This window comes from Apostichopus japonicus, chromosome 12 (genome assembly GCF_037975245.1).
Source record: "Apostichopus japonicus isolate 1M-3 chromosome 12, ASM3797524v1, whole genome shotgun sequence".
In the NCBI taxonomy this organism is placed as follows: domain Eukaryota; kingdom Metazoa; phylum Echinodermata; class Holothuroidea; order Aspidochirotida; family Stichopodidae; genus Apostichopus; species Apostichopus japonicus.
Genome location: NC_092572.1, coordinates 2,019,296 through 2,033,280, shown reverse-complemented (window position 1 = coordinate 2,033,280; position 13,985 = coordinate 2,019,296). Strand labels below are relative to the sequence as shown.

Here is a 13,985-nt window from a genome sequence, read left to right as displayed (position 1 = left end):
GTCAAGTTATTTTTAACCACTCTGAAGTGATTGATAACGATTGTGATTGTAATTATTCAATTACAGTAATGAATTGGTAATACTTTTTTATTTGAGCGTATTAAAACTTACTTCACATATGTGACTTGACCACATTTAATTTGCTTTTATTTAAGACTCGATCTAATGCTCATTGGACTTATTTTCCGATCCTTTTGTGTATCTTTAAGTTTTTGTTTATTGTAAAGAGCATCATCATCATCGTCATCTTCATCTTCATCGTCATCGTCATCGTCATCATCATCACTATCAAGTACACGTACATTGTCCTAGTAGACTGGTGCGATTACAAAATAGTGTCATTGTTTCAAACACCTATTGTGTAAGTTTATTGTTCTTTCATATAGATATGAAAATGAAGAGTCTTAATGCAAGCTTCGAAACTTGGTTCCTCCTGCTCATTGCATTTGATACTTTTATAGGTAAGTATAACTTCCTGTGTATTCGATGATATCAAGGATGGCGTTGTATTTAATCAGGGAATAACAATCTAGATTTAGCATCGGTCAGTGATATCAATATATGAAGGCACGTTGCTCATCTGATGCAGACGATTTCTGCTTACAATTCAAATAACTAATTTTGACATTAGCATGAGTTAAATCTCGAGATATATTTTTTCATCGTCTTTATAAATGAGAACGATATGTTGCGCCCTAATAACGATAAGCAGAGTGACCTAGGTTTTACTAGTGATATCAGTAGCTTGGTCACTCGGTGCACATTTTTTGTAGTACCAATGCATGAAATATTACGCTATTTAGATATGCTGTTATGATGAATACAAAAGATAGAATTTTGCCATTCTAGTTGTAAGGCTCGAAAGGGTTTTAATTTAATCAAATATCACTAATTTATTGTACGTAGAACTTGAGCCCTTTTTTAAGCGAATTTATAACGTTTTCCTGTAGGTGTGAATATGGCTTGCCAATCAACTTACCAAATCGAGAAGGGCAAAAATGCAATGATTGGGTGCAGCTCAGCTGACGTGCCAACAGAGGTGTTTTGGTATAACGGACCTCCATCCAGTACAAACCCGATTCTTGTTTTAGCTAATGACCAAAAATCTGGCACATTGTTTGACGACATTCGATTTGATATCAATTTAGAAGGCAAAATGTTAATTTCGAACGCGCAATTAGAAGATGAAGGCAAATACACCGTTGTTACTTATTTGTCGTCAGAAAATTACCATGAAGAACAATTCACCATACAAATAACAGGTAACATGTACTGTTCCAAATAAAAATAGAAGTGAATGAGCATATTCTCAACGTACTGGACATTCCCGTCACAGTATATATAGAGTGCTAATTCTTGACAACATATGTACTATAACTCTTGAAGTCCGTATGTCTTTTAAAGCATCAGGCAATCGTTGCTAGTATCTGATTCATATCAGATGTTGCAATAAATAGTTCGATTTTCAGAAAATTGCGGAGAAAATCAATAAAGGTATAGATATTGGTTTATCGTACCATTATGGGGTAATACAAAATTTAATAAAACTGGTTTATTGAACAAAAGAAATACTTCTCCCCATCTTTTTAGTCAAAAATTCCTTCAGATCTCAAACTGATACACATCTAATTTTTTAACATTTCCTTCATTATGGGCTGATGAAACACTATCGATCATTGCAACATTCCAGTTGATTTATTATGACTGTTGCGTCATAATGTACTATATGCAATTGAAAAAAATGATGTATTTTACTCCAAGCCAGACTTTATGTTTATGTTAACCTCCCGTTACATTTTGTAATCAAATTGATACTTATTACGAATATATTGAATAATTGATTATATTTTTCAGTTCGTCCGCAGCAGGAATGCCCACAGATCAGTGGTTGTAGCTCATGTTCAACTTGCGGCCTACGAGTAAACCAAACTGGTGAGCTAATATGTAGAGTTAGCGGATCCCGTCCTCAAATATCTCTACAATGGGAGATAAGTAATATCAACAGTCTCCAATTCACACCAAAAGAAGTAATTTCACAGGCTGGTAATGTATTTGGTACATGGAACACATATATATCTGCCGAATACACAGTGTCAGCGTGTGGTGGGTTTGCAGAGATCAGATGCCTGGCCCAAGGAGATCTTATGCAGCGTTCTGATAGTAATATTAAGATGAAAGCTGGTGAGTTTATCTAGATCATCTTTTGACTGTTCAAATGATTTCAAATAATCTTGAACACACAATGCATTCTTAGTTTGTCGTTAACCAAGTAGTGGTGCAATATTTTAAGTTAAAAAACTGAAAATTTGCTTTATGTTTAAAATTTTGTGAATTATATTTAATGGATGAATATGAAACTACCGTAGTCGAGTATAGTAAAATGAGATATCTTGAAATTTAAGTTTAGTTTAAGGTTTTTTTTTTTAATAATATTCCATACATTAAATTTAGTTAAATACAATACTCAAACGAAACTACTCTGCACGTTGCTGAATACGGCTAGCTTTGGTTTGCTTTAATTCGTTTCACTACTTTAATCATTCACAATTTGTATGGACAACTATTGAATACGCGAATTTTTCAAGCCAATGTGTACTCTTTCTTTAGATCCATGTCCTTCGGATAACGTTGTTGCTGATTACTCTTCAACCATACTTCCATCAGCTTTGGTAACGTCTCGTCCCTTTCTTATCCCTCCGTTATCTACGCTGGTCATAATCGTTGGCATTATCGTATTCGTCATCATTTCTATGATTCTAGTGTGTTTTTGTTTATGGAAGAGACATCACAGAGAGAAATATAGTAAGATTTTCGATATGTTTTATTCAATCAATTCATTATTATTAAATATCAATGTCTTCAGCCTTAATATTCCCGTGGATGGCATAAATTGTGTACCAAATTTCAGAAGTAAGTACCTTTAATATATTGATTAACATAGACCTTTGTATTTTATATATGTTAACAAGAAATAATTTACTATTTTTGATGTTCATTTGCATGCTCAGTTGACCATCAAATAGAAATACCGCGGTGTGAATGAGACCAGAATCTAAAAATTAATTGCTCATGTGTTCTTTGGTATAGATTGGATGTCTGGTGTAAAATCAGTAAAAAATTACTACTTTTGTAACTATATATAATAACCCTGTATTACACAGTTGGAATGATTACATCCATTAGTAAACTTTCTCCCCTATTTTGATTTGATCTCTGATCAAATTGTCATTTGTTAAATCATTGAAGTCACACTATAAGACCTATGTGTTAACTTATATGAAACGTTTTCTTTCTTTCTAAGGTACCCCTGAAGGGAGCATAGAAGAACTAAGCCATATGAATAAAAAGGTTACGAAATTGCAAGTTTTTTTTTTTTTTTTTTAAGAACGTGTCCTAACTAAATGGCAACAGGTTATACTGACGTGAGAGGATGTAAGATTCTGCTTATAGCATCATCTAGTGCAGTAAAACAAACTCATGACTCTTGGTCTTACATGTTATGTACAGGGTTACGTATCATCTCTTCCTTCAAGTATGTGCCTATATCCTTAGTTCTTAATCCTTAATTATCCTGAAATAGTTAATTTTTAAACTTTAATCACCCGAGGTAATCATAATCCGCAGTATCTATAGACACTTTGTGGAAGAGCTGCAATCGAGTCCCGCCAATCCGAGAACAGCATAATATATGTAACAGGTTATTTTGAGATTGTCACAAAATAAAGGAGGCTTTTCCATTCTGGCACAATCGTCTCTATCGCCCTGAAATATGGTGTCCAGAGAAAGTACACATTGAAGGAATACGTAAAGCAAAATTATTTAACTAACAGAGTTTTCATTGCCAGTCTTCTGCAAATATTATATGAAAACATTTAGGTGCCATTGAAAAGTAAAAATATAAGTTTCGGTTAAATCTATAATTTTTGTCATATTTTTTTATATTATGAAAACTTGTGAGACTAAAAGTAGAGATTTATACAGCTCATAAAGTATTTCAAACTAAAAGTCAATCATTACTTAACTGTAAAACTGTTCAAATCTTAATGATGATGCAAAAGAATCCAGCAGAACGATCTATAAATGCTGTAGTGGCAGTAACATCATCTTGCCCCACAAAAGCTGTTCATCTGTGTATTTCTGGTTCTCCCTCTATATAAATCCTACCTCTAGCCTACATTTATTAAGGGGTAAATATCTGTTACATGTTCTAAGGAAATAGGGCATTGCCGCTTGCTTAGCCAGACTATACAATACAGTAGGCCACCCGTCACAACGGCTCTCTTTTTATTCTCTTTTTGAATTGTTAATTAGATTTATTTGTATAAGAATTAACACTCTAAACTGAACTAGATATCTTTATTTCTTGTTAAATATCAATTGTTCCGATTTTTCAATATCCTTCCATTTCCTCATTCAGGGATGGGCTGATCTTAAATTGCCTTATGCAGAACTGTATACTTAACTAATTCTCAACCAGAGAGTTTCTCCTTTTGAGGTTTTAGTAGTTAACAGGACATATCTTGCATTGTTTCCTTCAATAATTCAGACTAAACATTAGAAAGCCATCTTAAGTTATGCTCAAAGTCTATGTATAAATTGTCCAACCACTGAAATTATGCCAAAGCATCTACTGGATGTCTTTTAGTAGCAACCAAAGTAAACAATTGGCTTTATTCAGAAAATGGGTAAACAACGGAACATTTTACTGTAGTTAAACTAAATTTGTAAGATAGCTTTCATTCCTTAAACGAGTGTTCATCCTGACACTCAAAGAGTGACAGCCCGAGTGCAAGTCCAAGTCCAAACAATGGATTTGAGTAGGACAGCCTTGTATTGCTATGTTAAAATGGCTTTAATTTAATAATAGAGTTCATTAATAAATGAAGTGATATTTTGCGCGTGCAGTAATAGAATTATATCATTATTCGTGCCATTTTTGATACTACTAGATGTGATTGACTAATATATTTCAAGCGGCTGGTAACTCAATATCGCTTTTTAACAGCAGGACCACGTATACGTCTACGTTAGTGACACAGATTTTGTTACTTGCTACATTGCTGCTGCATAAACATTCTTCTGTTCTATAGGTAGAAATGCAAATAAAACTTGTCAGACTTTACTTAAAAATTAATTATTCTTTTTCAGAAGACGTCAAACGATGGAATGTTTGAAGACAATTATCTGGCGACGACATCTAAAGCACTAAATAGTAAGTACCACTAACTTTCGACAGTATTTGATCAGGTGCAGTTGATGTTATCATAAACTAATAGTAATGCGTATTTTATAGCAGTAATATATTTCCATTAGATAATCATTACTTAAAAAGAATTGTTTGGTAGCCTTTGGTTACCTTACAAAACGATAAATAATTTTCCAAAAATGTGTTCAAAATATGGAAACTCTAACGTTGAGTTTGCATAGAAACGGTTTTTAATAGTTTAGGATGGATATTTCAAATATACTCTGAACAGTAGGGAACGTGACGTCATCTTCGCAAATGCATATTGCGACATAACCCACGCTTCATACAGTTCCTACAGTAATCACAACATAAGCCGCGTTTGAATACAGATTATTTTCTTCCTTAATCGTTGAGCCGTCATATATGTAGTGCTTCGGTGATTTCGTGATTTGTGTGTAAGCTTGAACAGCAGACTCTTCGTTGTTTATACATCGCTCTGTCCAGCTTTAATTCGAAGAATCTTTGCATGTAGGCTACTCTAACGTTTACACTAATCGGATAGTTCTGCGAAGCGTAAGCTTCTCGGTATTATATTCTGCTCTGCCATCGATTCCGCCAAGTTTCATCTTTCGATGTTGCTAATACTTTTCAAGCTTCCTTTTACTGTAAAGTTGATCAGTGATTTCGAAGAACAGTTTATGAACTGTGGTTTGAGTATGAGAGTGTATTATGTGCAACGGCGGCGCTATATGTACTTAGCAACTAGGCACGGGGTAGGCTGTATACTGTGCGTACGTTTGCGATGTGTACTTAATATATAAAAGGCAATCACCAGTGCGTTTATATGCGATATTGTATTTGCTGCGGAAATGGAAGTGCTTACTTCAAGTCGCTCGTTTTGCCTATTTGCCTGCACTTCGTCATTCACCAAGTTGATGCATTTGAACAAACGGTGCTTTTGGTGAGAAACTGTTGCATTTGAAAACAATACTTCTACAAGAAGAAAACGGCAAAAGGGACACTTTTCACTTGGTTAGAAAGAGAAAAAAAAAAGAACTACGAGGACAATATATCCAAGTTTTCAACCAGACAATTCCTTTATTCTAGAGTTTATATTTTCAATGTTTTCATGTTGTTTTTGCAGAAAAAGATAAAAAGCTAGAGAGTCTCGTATCTCTACTCTGTGAGATCTATAAACACCGTCTACTCTTAAATCTGTTCCCTGGAAAAACTGTATCTCTCAACATTGATACATTGTATGTGGATTGCCAATGTTCCGTTCGGTATATGAATAACAAGTGTACACAAAAGACAACTACAAGCAAATTGATGAGGAATGAAAGCCTTCTCAAGAACAAGTTTGTGATATTGAAAGCAGATCTTGGATATGGCAAAACAGCATGTTTTCTACAGATGGTAAATCAATGGATTCAGGAAAAAGAGAAAACGTTTGTTCTTATTTATGTATATTTAAATTACAAAAACTATCAGAAGAATCTCATCGAATTAATAATGGACGATCTAGCCTCAAATTGCAATTTAAAGGCCAAAGATGTCTATACTATTTTGTTAAAGGAGCCTGTCATTGTTCTGATAGATGGCTTTAGTGAACTGTACTTGGGCGACCTTTGCGGTAACGTGTCGGCATATGTCCGCGAACTTCTAAATAGAACATTCCCTCGCCAAAAAGAGATTTCTGAGAACAGAGTACATGATGAAAATACTTTTCGAAAGGGTCATAATGAAATGCAACCACTTAATGGAGATGAAAGCGATATTTGTAAAGCCATAACAACAGCTACTAAACACATGAGAGTTTGGGTTGCACTGCGCCAGACTGATGGCATATTTTCAAAAAACTGTAAGTCTACGACCATTGAGCTTAGCGAATTTCAAAAGGAAGAAATTGCAGAATTATCAAAAAGAATTAACAACTATCATCTTTTCTGTAGAGGTACCGATCGTGAAAAAGCTGACATTTTGGTGAGAGGAAAGAACCCTCTCGTTACTCAAAGCTTACATTCCGCGGAAGATTCCGTTGGAGGTGAAAGCTCTCACATGTTGGAAAAGAGTAATTTTAATGAGTCTTGGGGTTTTGCTCGTGTTCCCAACGTACCTTTGTACTTATCGACATTGCTATATCTGGACGTTGACAAAAGCACAGAAGATGTGCGTCCGGCCGGCCATTGGTGTTTGTCAAATATAGTTGAATCTATCATTGAATGTATGGAACGTCATTACATGTCAAAGCTAAATGTAGAGAAAGTCGACTTTTGTCAGGTGAGAAAGAAAATAGGGAAGGCTATGCTTAGTGCATTAGATAAGAAGGCTCCACAGTCTGTCAAGGAATGGAAACAACTACCAGAAAGTGATCTCAAAGGAGCTCTTTCAACAGGTCTGCTGCACACAAACGAGTGTTCATCGAAGGATGCTTCCAGTTCAAAGAACTATTGTGTTAGTCTTCGTCATCCAGTTCTGAGAGGAGTTTTCTTAGGACAGTGTATTCTAGATGATGCCAGTAAATTCAGCAAACTTTTTACTCAAGAAAATCTTCAAAATAAAGACTTCTTAGGTGCATTGAGATACATTTGCGGTAAAAAATGTGATACAAATTACAAAACGAAAGTTCTTTTGAAACTTAAGGAGGCGGATATGTGGGATGATTTTATAGATTGCTTTTACGAGGTACAAAGCACAGAAGTTAAGAACACAACTATTTCCTTTTTGAAAGCAAAGGAGGAGATCAATTTAAAACAAGTCGACGGCTCGTATCAGGAACGCAATGTGAAGGACTTCTTCACGTTCTGTAAAAACAAGAATGTAAGTATGTTAATTAGTAAGTTGTGAATATCTTACGTTACAAATTTTATAAATACTAGCTTAATTCCATTATGCACTATTTCCTAATTGATCAGATCTTTATGCTACAACTATAACAAATGTTGGTTTCCTAAACTTTATTTTACGACTAAAGTTTTTTTTATGAGCAATTTATAAATGATTTAATCTGACTTTTTTCATTTTATCGAGGACGGTTTTTCATATTTGTGTTAACCACATGTACAGATACTTGGCTAGTCAATAATAAGAACTATATTTTAATGAAGTTTGTTTAACGAATAACATTGCAACTCTTGTTAATATGAACCTAAAGATGTTAATTAAATTGCCTTGAAGTTTTTTAAATGGTGTACATAATGGGTAACGTGGTAATTTCTCAGCGATATCTGCTCGCATAATTTTTTTTTTAAATATTTGTTTGTTTAAATTATGGTTATTTGAGAGACCATAGAGTTCATAGTTATATAATTTTTTTCATAATATTACCGCTAATCAGAAAAAAATAGTATGCATTCACAATTATAACGTCTTTTATCGGTTTTCAACAGTACCCTCGCGGCATGATAATTTTTGAGAGCAAAGTTGACATATCCTTTATCATCACTCTACCAATACCGGAAGTTCATCGAGTGGTTATAATTGGAAGGGAACTAGATGGAACTGCAGTGCTTCTCTTAGTTAAGTGGATCGCGAAATTGCTTCAAGTACCCCTACAGTAAGTAATAACAAGCCTACCATGTTTAATTTGTATAAGGGACATCATTAACTACTGCAATGTTTAGGAATTTCGCATTGCTACAAATCTTTCCTAAAGATTAGTCAGTGCCAGTAGGACTATCAAACATATTTACATGGAATAATAACTATGTGACACAGTATCAACATTTTAGGTGAGCATTACAAGTTAGATGTTTAACAGTGTCTCAATAACATTACAATTGCAACAATTCTAACACTTCTGTTCCATTTAGATTCCACGATTGCGTTGTGGATACATTTTCTGGCGAAATTGTTAGAAAGCTGAAACAAGTTACGTCACGCTTGCCTGATAAGATTCAGAGTAAGTATCGAATGTGTATTTTGTATATGAAAACTACGTATTGTCTCTTAACGTATTAGTAACTCAACTACGAGATAAACAAAACAAGTTAAACTATGAAAGAAGCATTTTCATGCAGTGCTTGTCCTCGACCTTACTGTTATTCGGTTTTAGGAGCATAACGAAGAACAGTAGATCTCTCAAATCATATCAGTTTCTATCTTGTTTCGTCTCCACAGTTGACCGTTCATCGGGGGGTTCTTGGAAGAAATTCAACAACAATGAAACTTATAACTTCGATACTGGTCAATGGGAAACAACACAACAAGTTCAGCAGTATATATATACTGCCTATCCCCAATGCTAGTTATGTGCAAATGAATTTAATATGAAGAAATAACAATGCTGTGGTCATAAGTCATTGATCATGGAGATCGCAATTTAAAGCAATGATTTATCATTGATTTTAATACAGACATTTCTTTTTCTCAAACAAAAGTCTGACGCACTAAGGCAAACAGAATTTCAAGCAGAGATCAGTGTACAATGCTACTGTGATCTCAACTGTGGTATTAGAAATGTATTTCAATTAACCTCAATATACAACCTCAAGTTGCGTACTGTACCACATGCAGTTGAAGTTATTAACATGTCGCAAACATTGTAACAATTTATGTGTAATCAACTGTAGATTATATGTTTACGCAGGAGAGACAGAGTGTTGGGTTTCAGTTTCATATCTGCATGAAAATACTTATCGTGTAATGTTAATAATAAAATACCAGCGAGCAGATAATCAAGTAGCTCCCTTTGTGAAACGTTCACAAACAGCAGATGCGTACCTAATAGTATCCATTCTTGAAGTACAATATATAATAGAGAAGCAACATGTTGCCAAATGCCAACAGAAATTATAGTATGGTAACATATATTTTAATGACGAACTTGTGTAATACCTCGTCTAGTCACTCTAAATCACACAAAACCTTTACATGTGTTTGTTAATTAAGATTTATACATGAGTTTACAGTTCATTAGTTAATTGTATTCAGATAATGACGTAATATTACCGTAGTTCATTGTACATTTATCTTCAAGCTGGCTAGGAAGAATTGTGACAGTTAACCTGTTAACATAACTTAATAGTATTTCCATGGTACCGCACGCTATTCTACGGAGTCACACTTACAGAGCACCAAGTTGCATAGCGAATATTTCAGAATGTATATTCAACGATTTCAACGTAATTAGCCAATAACCAATCGAGTAGCAGGAACAGTAGGCCATTATTGAGCTAGCAACAGTTACGAATATTAAGGCATTAATTGTGACAAATACGCGCGAATAATTCAAAAAGAATAACAGCGACATGAATGAAGGAAAAATTGCACATAACCGCTTTATCGATCATTATTGTTATAATCCTATAATTGAAGCGGGTTGTCAATTTATTTGGTGATATTTCCTCCGTGTTTTCTGAGTGTTTTATATTGCAGTGTTGACGTTATATTTCGATATTTGGAGATGGTGTAATCTCAATGTTAAAACTTTCTTTAAATGTAAATATTTTGTTTCATTTGTATATGATTTTTGGCTTTTATTAAAAAATAACTACAGATCCTTTATATGGTTATTGTATAGAATTATCAACGTTTCGCGTCGAATTGTCTATTTGATTCAGTCAATGATTCTCTGACATGTGCACTTTAAGGTGGTTTGGTATTTTAAAGGAAAAATGATTAGTAGCAAAACGATTAATGGGTTAATATGCTATACACGAAACTCAATTGAAGGTGAACAAAACCTATTATTTAAAATGCAACAGACATGATGTAATAGTAATCAATTTTCATTTATTTGTCTGAAATGTTTTTTATATCATCGTCGTCATTGTCGTCATCGTGATCGTTAATCGTCGTCGTCATCTTCATCATAAACTATAGTATGTAAGCAGAGGCATGTGACGCAATCGGAACAATAGATGTGACAAGTCCACTGTACGGTGGGTCAGTGAGGACTCAAACATTGTAACTCGAGTAACAGGACCATATGTAATGCGAATAACGTGACCATATGTGATGCGAGTAACCAATATTTCAAATTATGTCATCTTTGCTAAAATTGTAAGATTGTAAAATAGTGTGACTTACCAAAGACACGTTACCTATATATTTTATACTCCAACTTGCTAATGGCTACATTAGGTAGAGGTAAATGTTTAACTGTTAACCAAATGCAGCATGACATGCAATAACAGTTCCAGAGATTTAAAAGCACACCCTCGTGAAGATTCACTGTAGAAATATACAGCAGTTGGCTTGGTGTTGTAACATTTATAGGGAAGCTTTTTCTTGTACTGTTCCTTATTTAGACCAATTCTATATACTTGCAAAACATTCGAACGTTTTTGGTCAAAGATTTTATATTTCAATACGAGACCTATATACATCGATAGTTGTGTGTCAGGATGTATCTCAGAGATAAGAGAACATGGATTGTGGGTGATATCACCCTACACTTGTTGGTAGGTAAATTACCTACATAAAACAAAGTGTTAGGAGTTTTATTTGAGATAGCTGGTCACTTACGCAAACAATAACCTACAAACCTCACGTGGGGCACTTTTTATGTATTGTGTATATGCAAACATAATTTGTATCACTCTTAGTTGCTGGTAGTGTTAGGGGGAGGGGGGGGGGGGGAGATGGGCAAATGACATGTCTGGTCTACTGTATCCAGTCGAAAGAAAATAATCAATGAGGCTACATCTTTTTGTGACTTATGCTGAGTTCTAAGAAAGGTGTCATTGTGAAAAAAATGACCAGTGCAGATATCGCTGAGCGAAACAAAAGTTTAGAACCAGGAACTGTGTTTACCAATGCTAAACCAACTTCAGGCATTCGACGAATGCATCACAATAATGTAATCAATTCCCATCTAGAGTTGTTCACCTTGTCAAAGGACAGTTTGGAGCTAGCTAAGTGAGTGTACCCAGATCTCAAAGCCGCACAACCGAAGAACATGGTGGGGGTCTTGTATGTTGTTGATTATGACGGTTCGCTGTTCCCAGGAGAAGCCATCGGCATTGCCTCACAGCAAGACATATTGGTTTCAATGACGTCAAGGGCTGTGCGTTACTGGAAATGGACCCAGCCATAAGCACAGCATCTACTACGTACATTATCAAATAGTTAAGGCACTGGGAAAACCCGAAGTTGCCAACAATCGAAGACCTTTCAAGGTTTGCTTGCTCGTAAAATGAAAACAAAAGAATGATGATTTAGCTTTCTCTTTTCATTCATAAACTATGAATCTCTAGGTTGTGCACCATACTAGAAATAAACTAAACAACGCATCGGTGTCCAAATTACAGTAGCTATGGTTACCAAATATTGCCTAAAGTGCAAAACGAGTAACTGAGGAATTGCCCACTAACAAAATGGAATTGTCAATAAGGAGAAAGCAAAGTATAACTTTTCTTGTTGTGCGTTTACGATGCAATATATGTTTGGAAACTGTTTTTCACTTTTTAATATTGCATTATTTTCTATTTGTTTCAATTTTGTTATTATTGCATTTTTTTTAACTGAAATTTAAATGAAATTGTAGAACTGTTTCTTCATTATGCAACAACCAAAACACATATTATTATTTTTTTTTATTATTATTACACGAGATTTATATAGCGCCTTATTCAATTAAAAAATTGCTCTAAAGCGCTTTACAGCAAAAGATAAAAAATTTGTTAAAAGTAAAAAAAGAGTTAAAAAGGATATAAAAGTTAAGATTGTATAGAAAAATAGAAATATTAAAACATAAATAGAAAAATAAATAGAAAAATTATGACTAAAATACAATAATAACACATAAATTAAGTATGTACAGCAAGTATAAAATAAGTACATTAATCTGTGTTGGCAGCTCTGAAAAACAGTGTTTTAAGTAATTTCTTGAATAGCGTTAAGTCTATATTAATATTGCATATGCCCTGGGGTAAATTATTCCATAATGTGGCAGCAGTATAATCAAAACGTTTAAATTCATATGTTGATGATCGGGTAGAAGGCACACTAAGTAAATTTTTATTCAATGAGCGTAAGGATCTAGGCGGAATATAAGGTATGGTCTCATTGGTGATGTAACTAGGGGTCAAGTGATTAAGAGCCTTAAAGGTAAGAAAAAGAATCTTAAATTTTGATCTAAAACGTACAGGTAACCAATGTAGTTCATACAGTACAGGAGATATATGGTTGCGACGAGGAGTTCTAGATATAAGGCGAGCTGCACAATTTTGTGTGCGTTGTAGGCGGTTTGTTAGAGACTGTGAAATACCAAATAGTAAAGAATTGCAATAATCGAAGCGAGAGGTAACGAGGGGTTCAACCAGTATTTTACATGCATCAGTTGTAATGAAATCTCTTATTCTACCTATATTACGAATATGGAAATAGCAAGACTTGATAATATGATTAACTTGGGTCTCCATGGTAAGATGAGAGTCAAAGTAAACTCCTAAATTCTTAACAATAGATGCAGGATAAATGGTATTGTGCCCAACTGTAATGTGCGGAGTTACATCGTCTTTCAATTGGGTTTTAGGTGAAAAAATAATAAGTTCCGTTTTAACATCATTTAACATAAGTTTGTTTCTCCTCAACCACATCCCAACATTGTTTACACATTCCTGCAACTTTTCTTGTATTTCTGTCATGGCATTTTGGGATCGAACTGTAAACAGAGTTGCGTATCATCGGCGTAGCAGTGGTAGTGGACTTGGTGACGCTTTATGATTTCACACAGTGGTTTGGTGAACATACAATAAATGATGGGGCCAAGTACTGAGCCTTGTGGGACGCCAGTGCTAAGTTGTACAGCTGTCGACGAAGTCTGGCCAATTTTGACCCATTGCTTTCTTCC

At 34.5% G+C, this 13,985-nt stretch overlaps 1 protein-coding gene across 3 annotated transcripts in view; it reads left to right on the top strand.

Moving 5' to 3' along the window:
• Positions 1-12,588, top strand: part of LOC139977673 (uncharacterized) — a 127,547-nt gene extending 114,959 nt beyond the window's left edge. For 2 of the 3 annotated variants that reach the window (XM_071987160.1, XM_071987159.1), the window contains exons 2-11: positions 387-461; positions 951-1,262; positions 1,855-2,181; positions 2,608-2,802; positions 3,302-3,348; positions 5,149-5,212; positions 6,333-8,008; positions 8,578-8,744; positions 9,001-9,089; positions 9,308-12,588. In XM_071987160.1, the coding sequence (XP_071843261.1) occupies positions 389-461; positions 951-1,262; positions 1,855-2,181; positions 2,608-2,802; positions 3,302-3,348; positions 5,149-5,212; positions 6,333-8,008; positions 8,578-8,744; positions 9,001-9,089; positions 9,308-9,435 (3,078 nt within the window). In that variant the 5' untranslated portion in view covers positions 387-388 and the 3' untranslated portion in view covers positions 9,436-12,588. The remainder of the gene's footprint in view (positions 1-386; positions 462-950; positions 1,263-1,854; positions 2,182-2,607; positions 2,803-3,301; positions 3,349-5,148; positions 5,213-6,332; positions 8,009-8,577; positions 8,745-9,000; positions 9,090-9,307) is intronic. The other variant, XM_071987162.1, reaches the window with a different exon arrangement.
• The last annotated feature ends 1,397 nt before the right edge of the window (positions 12,589-13,985 follow it).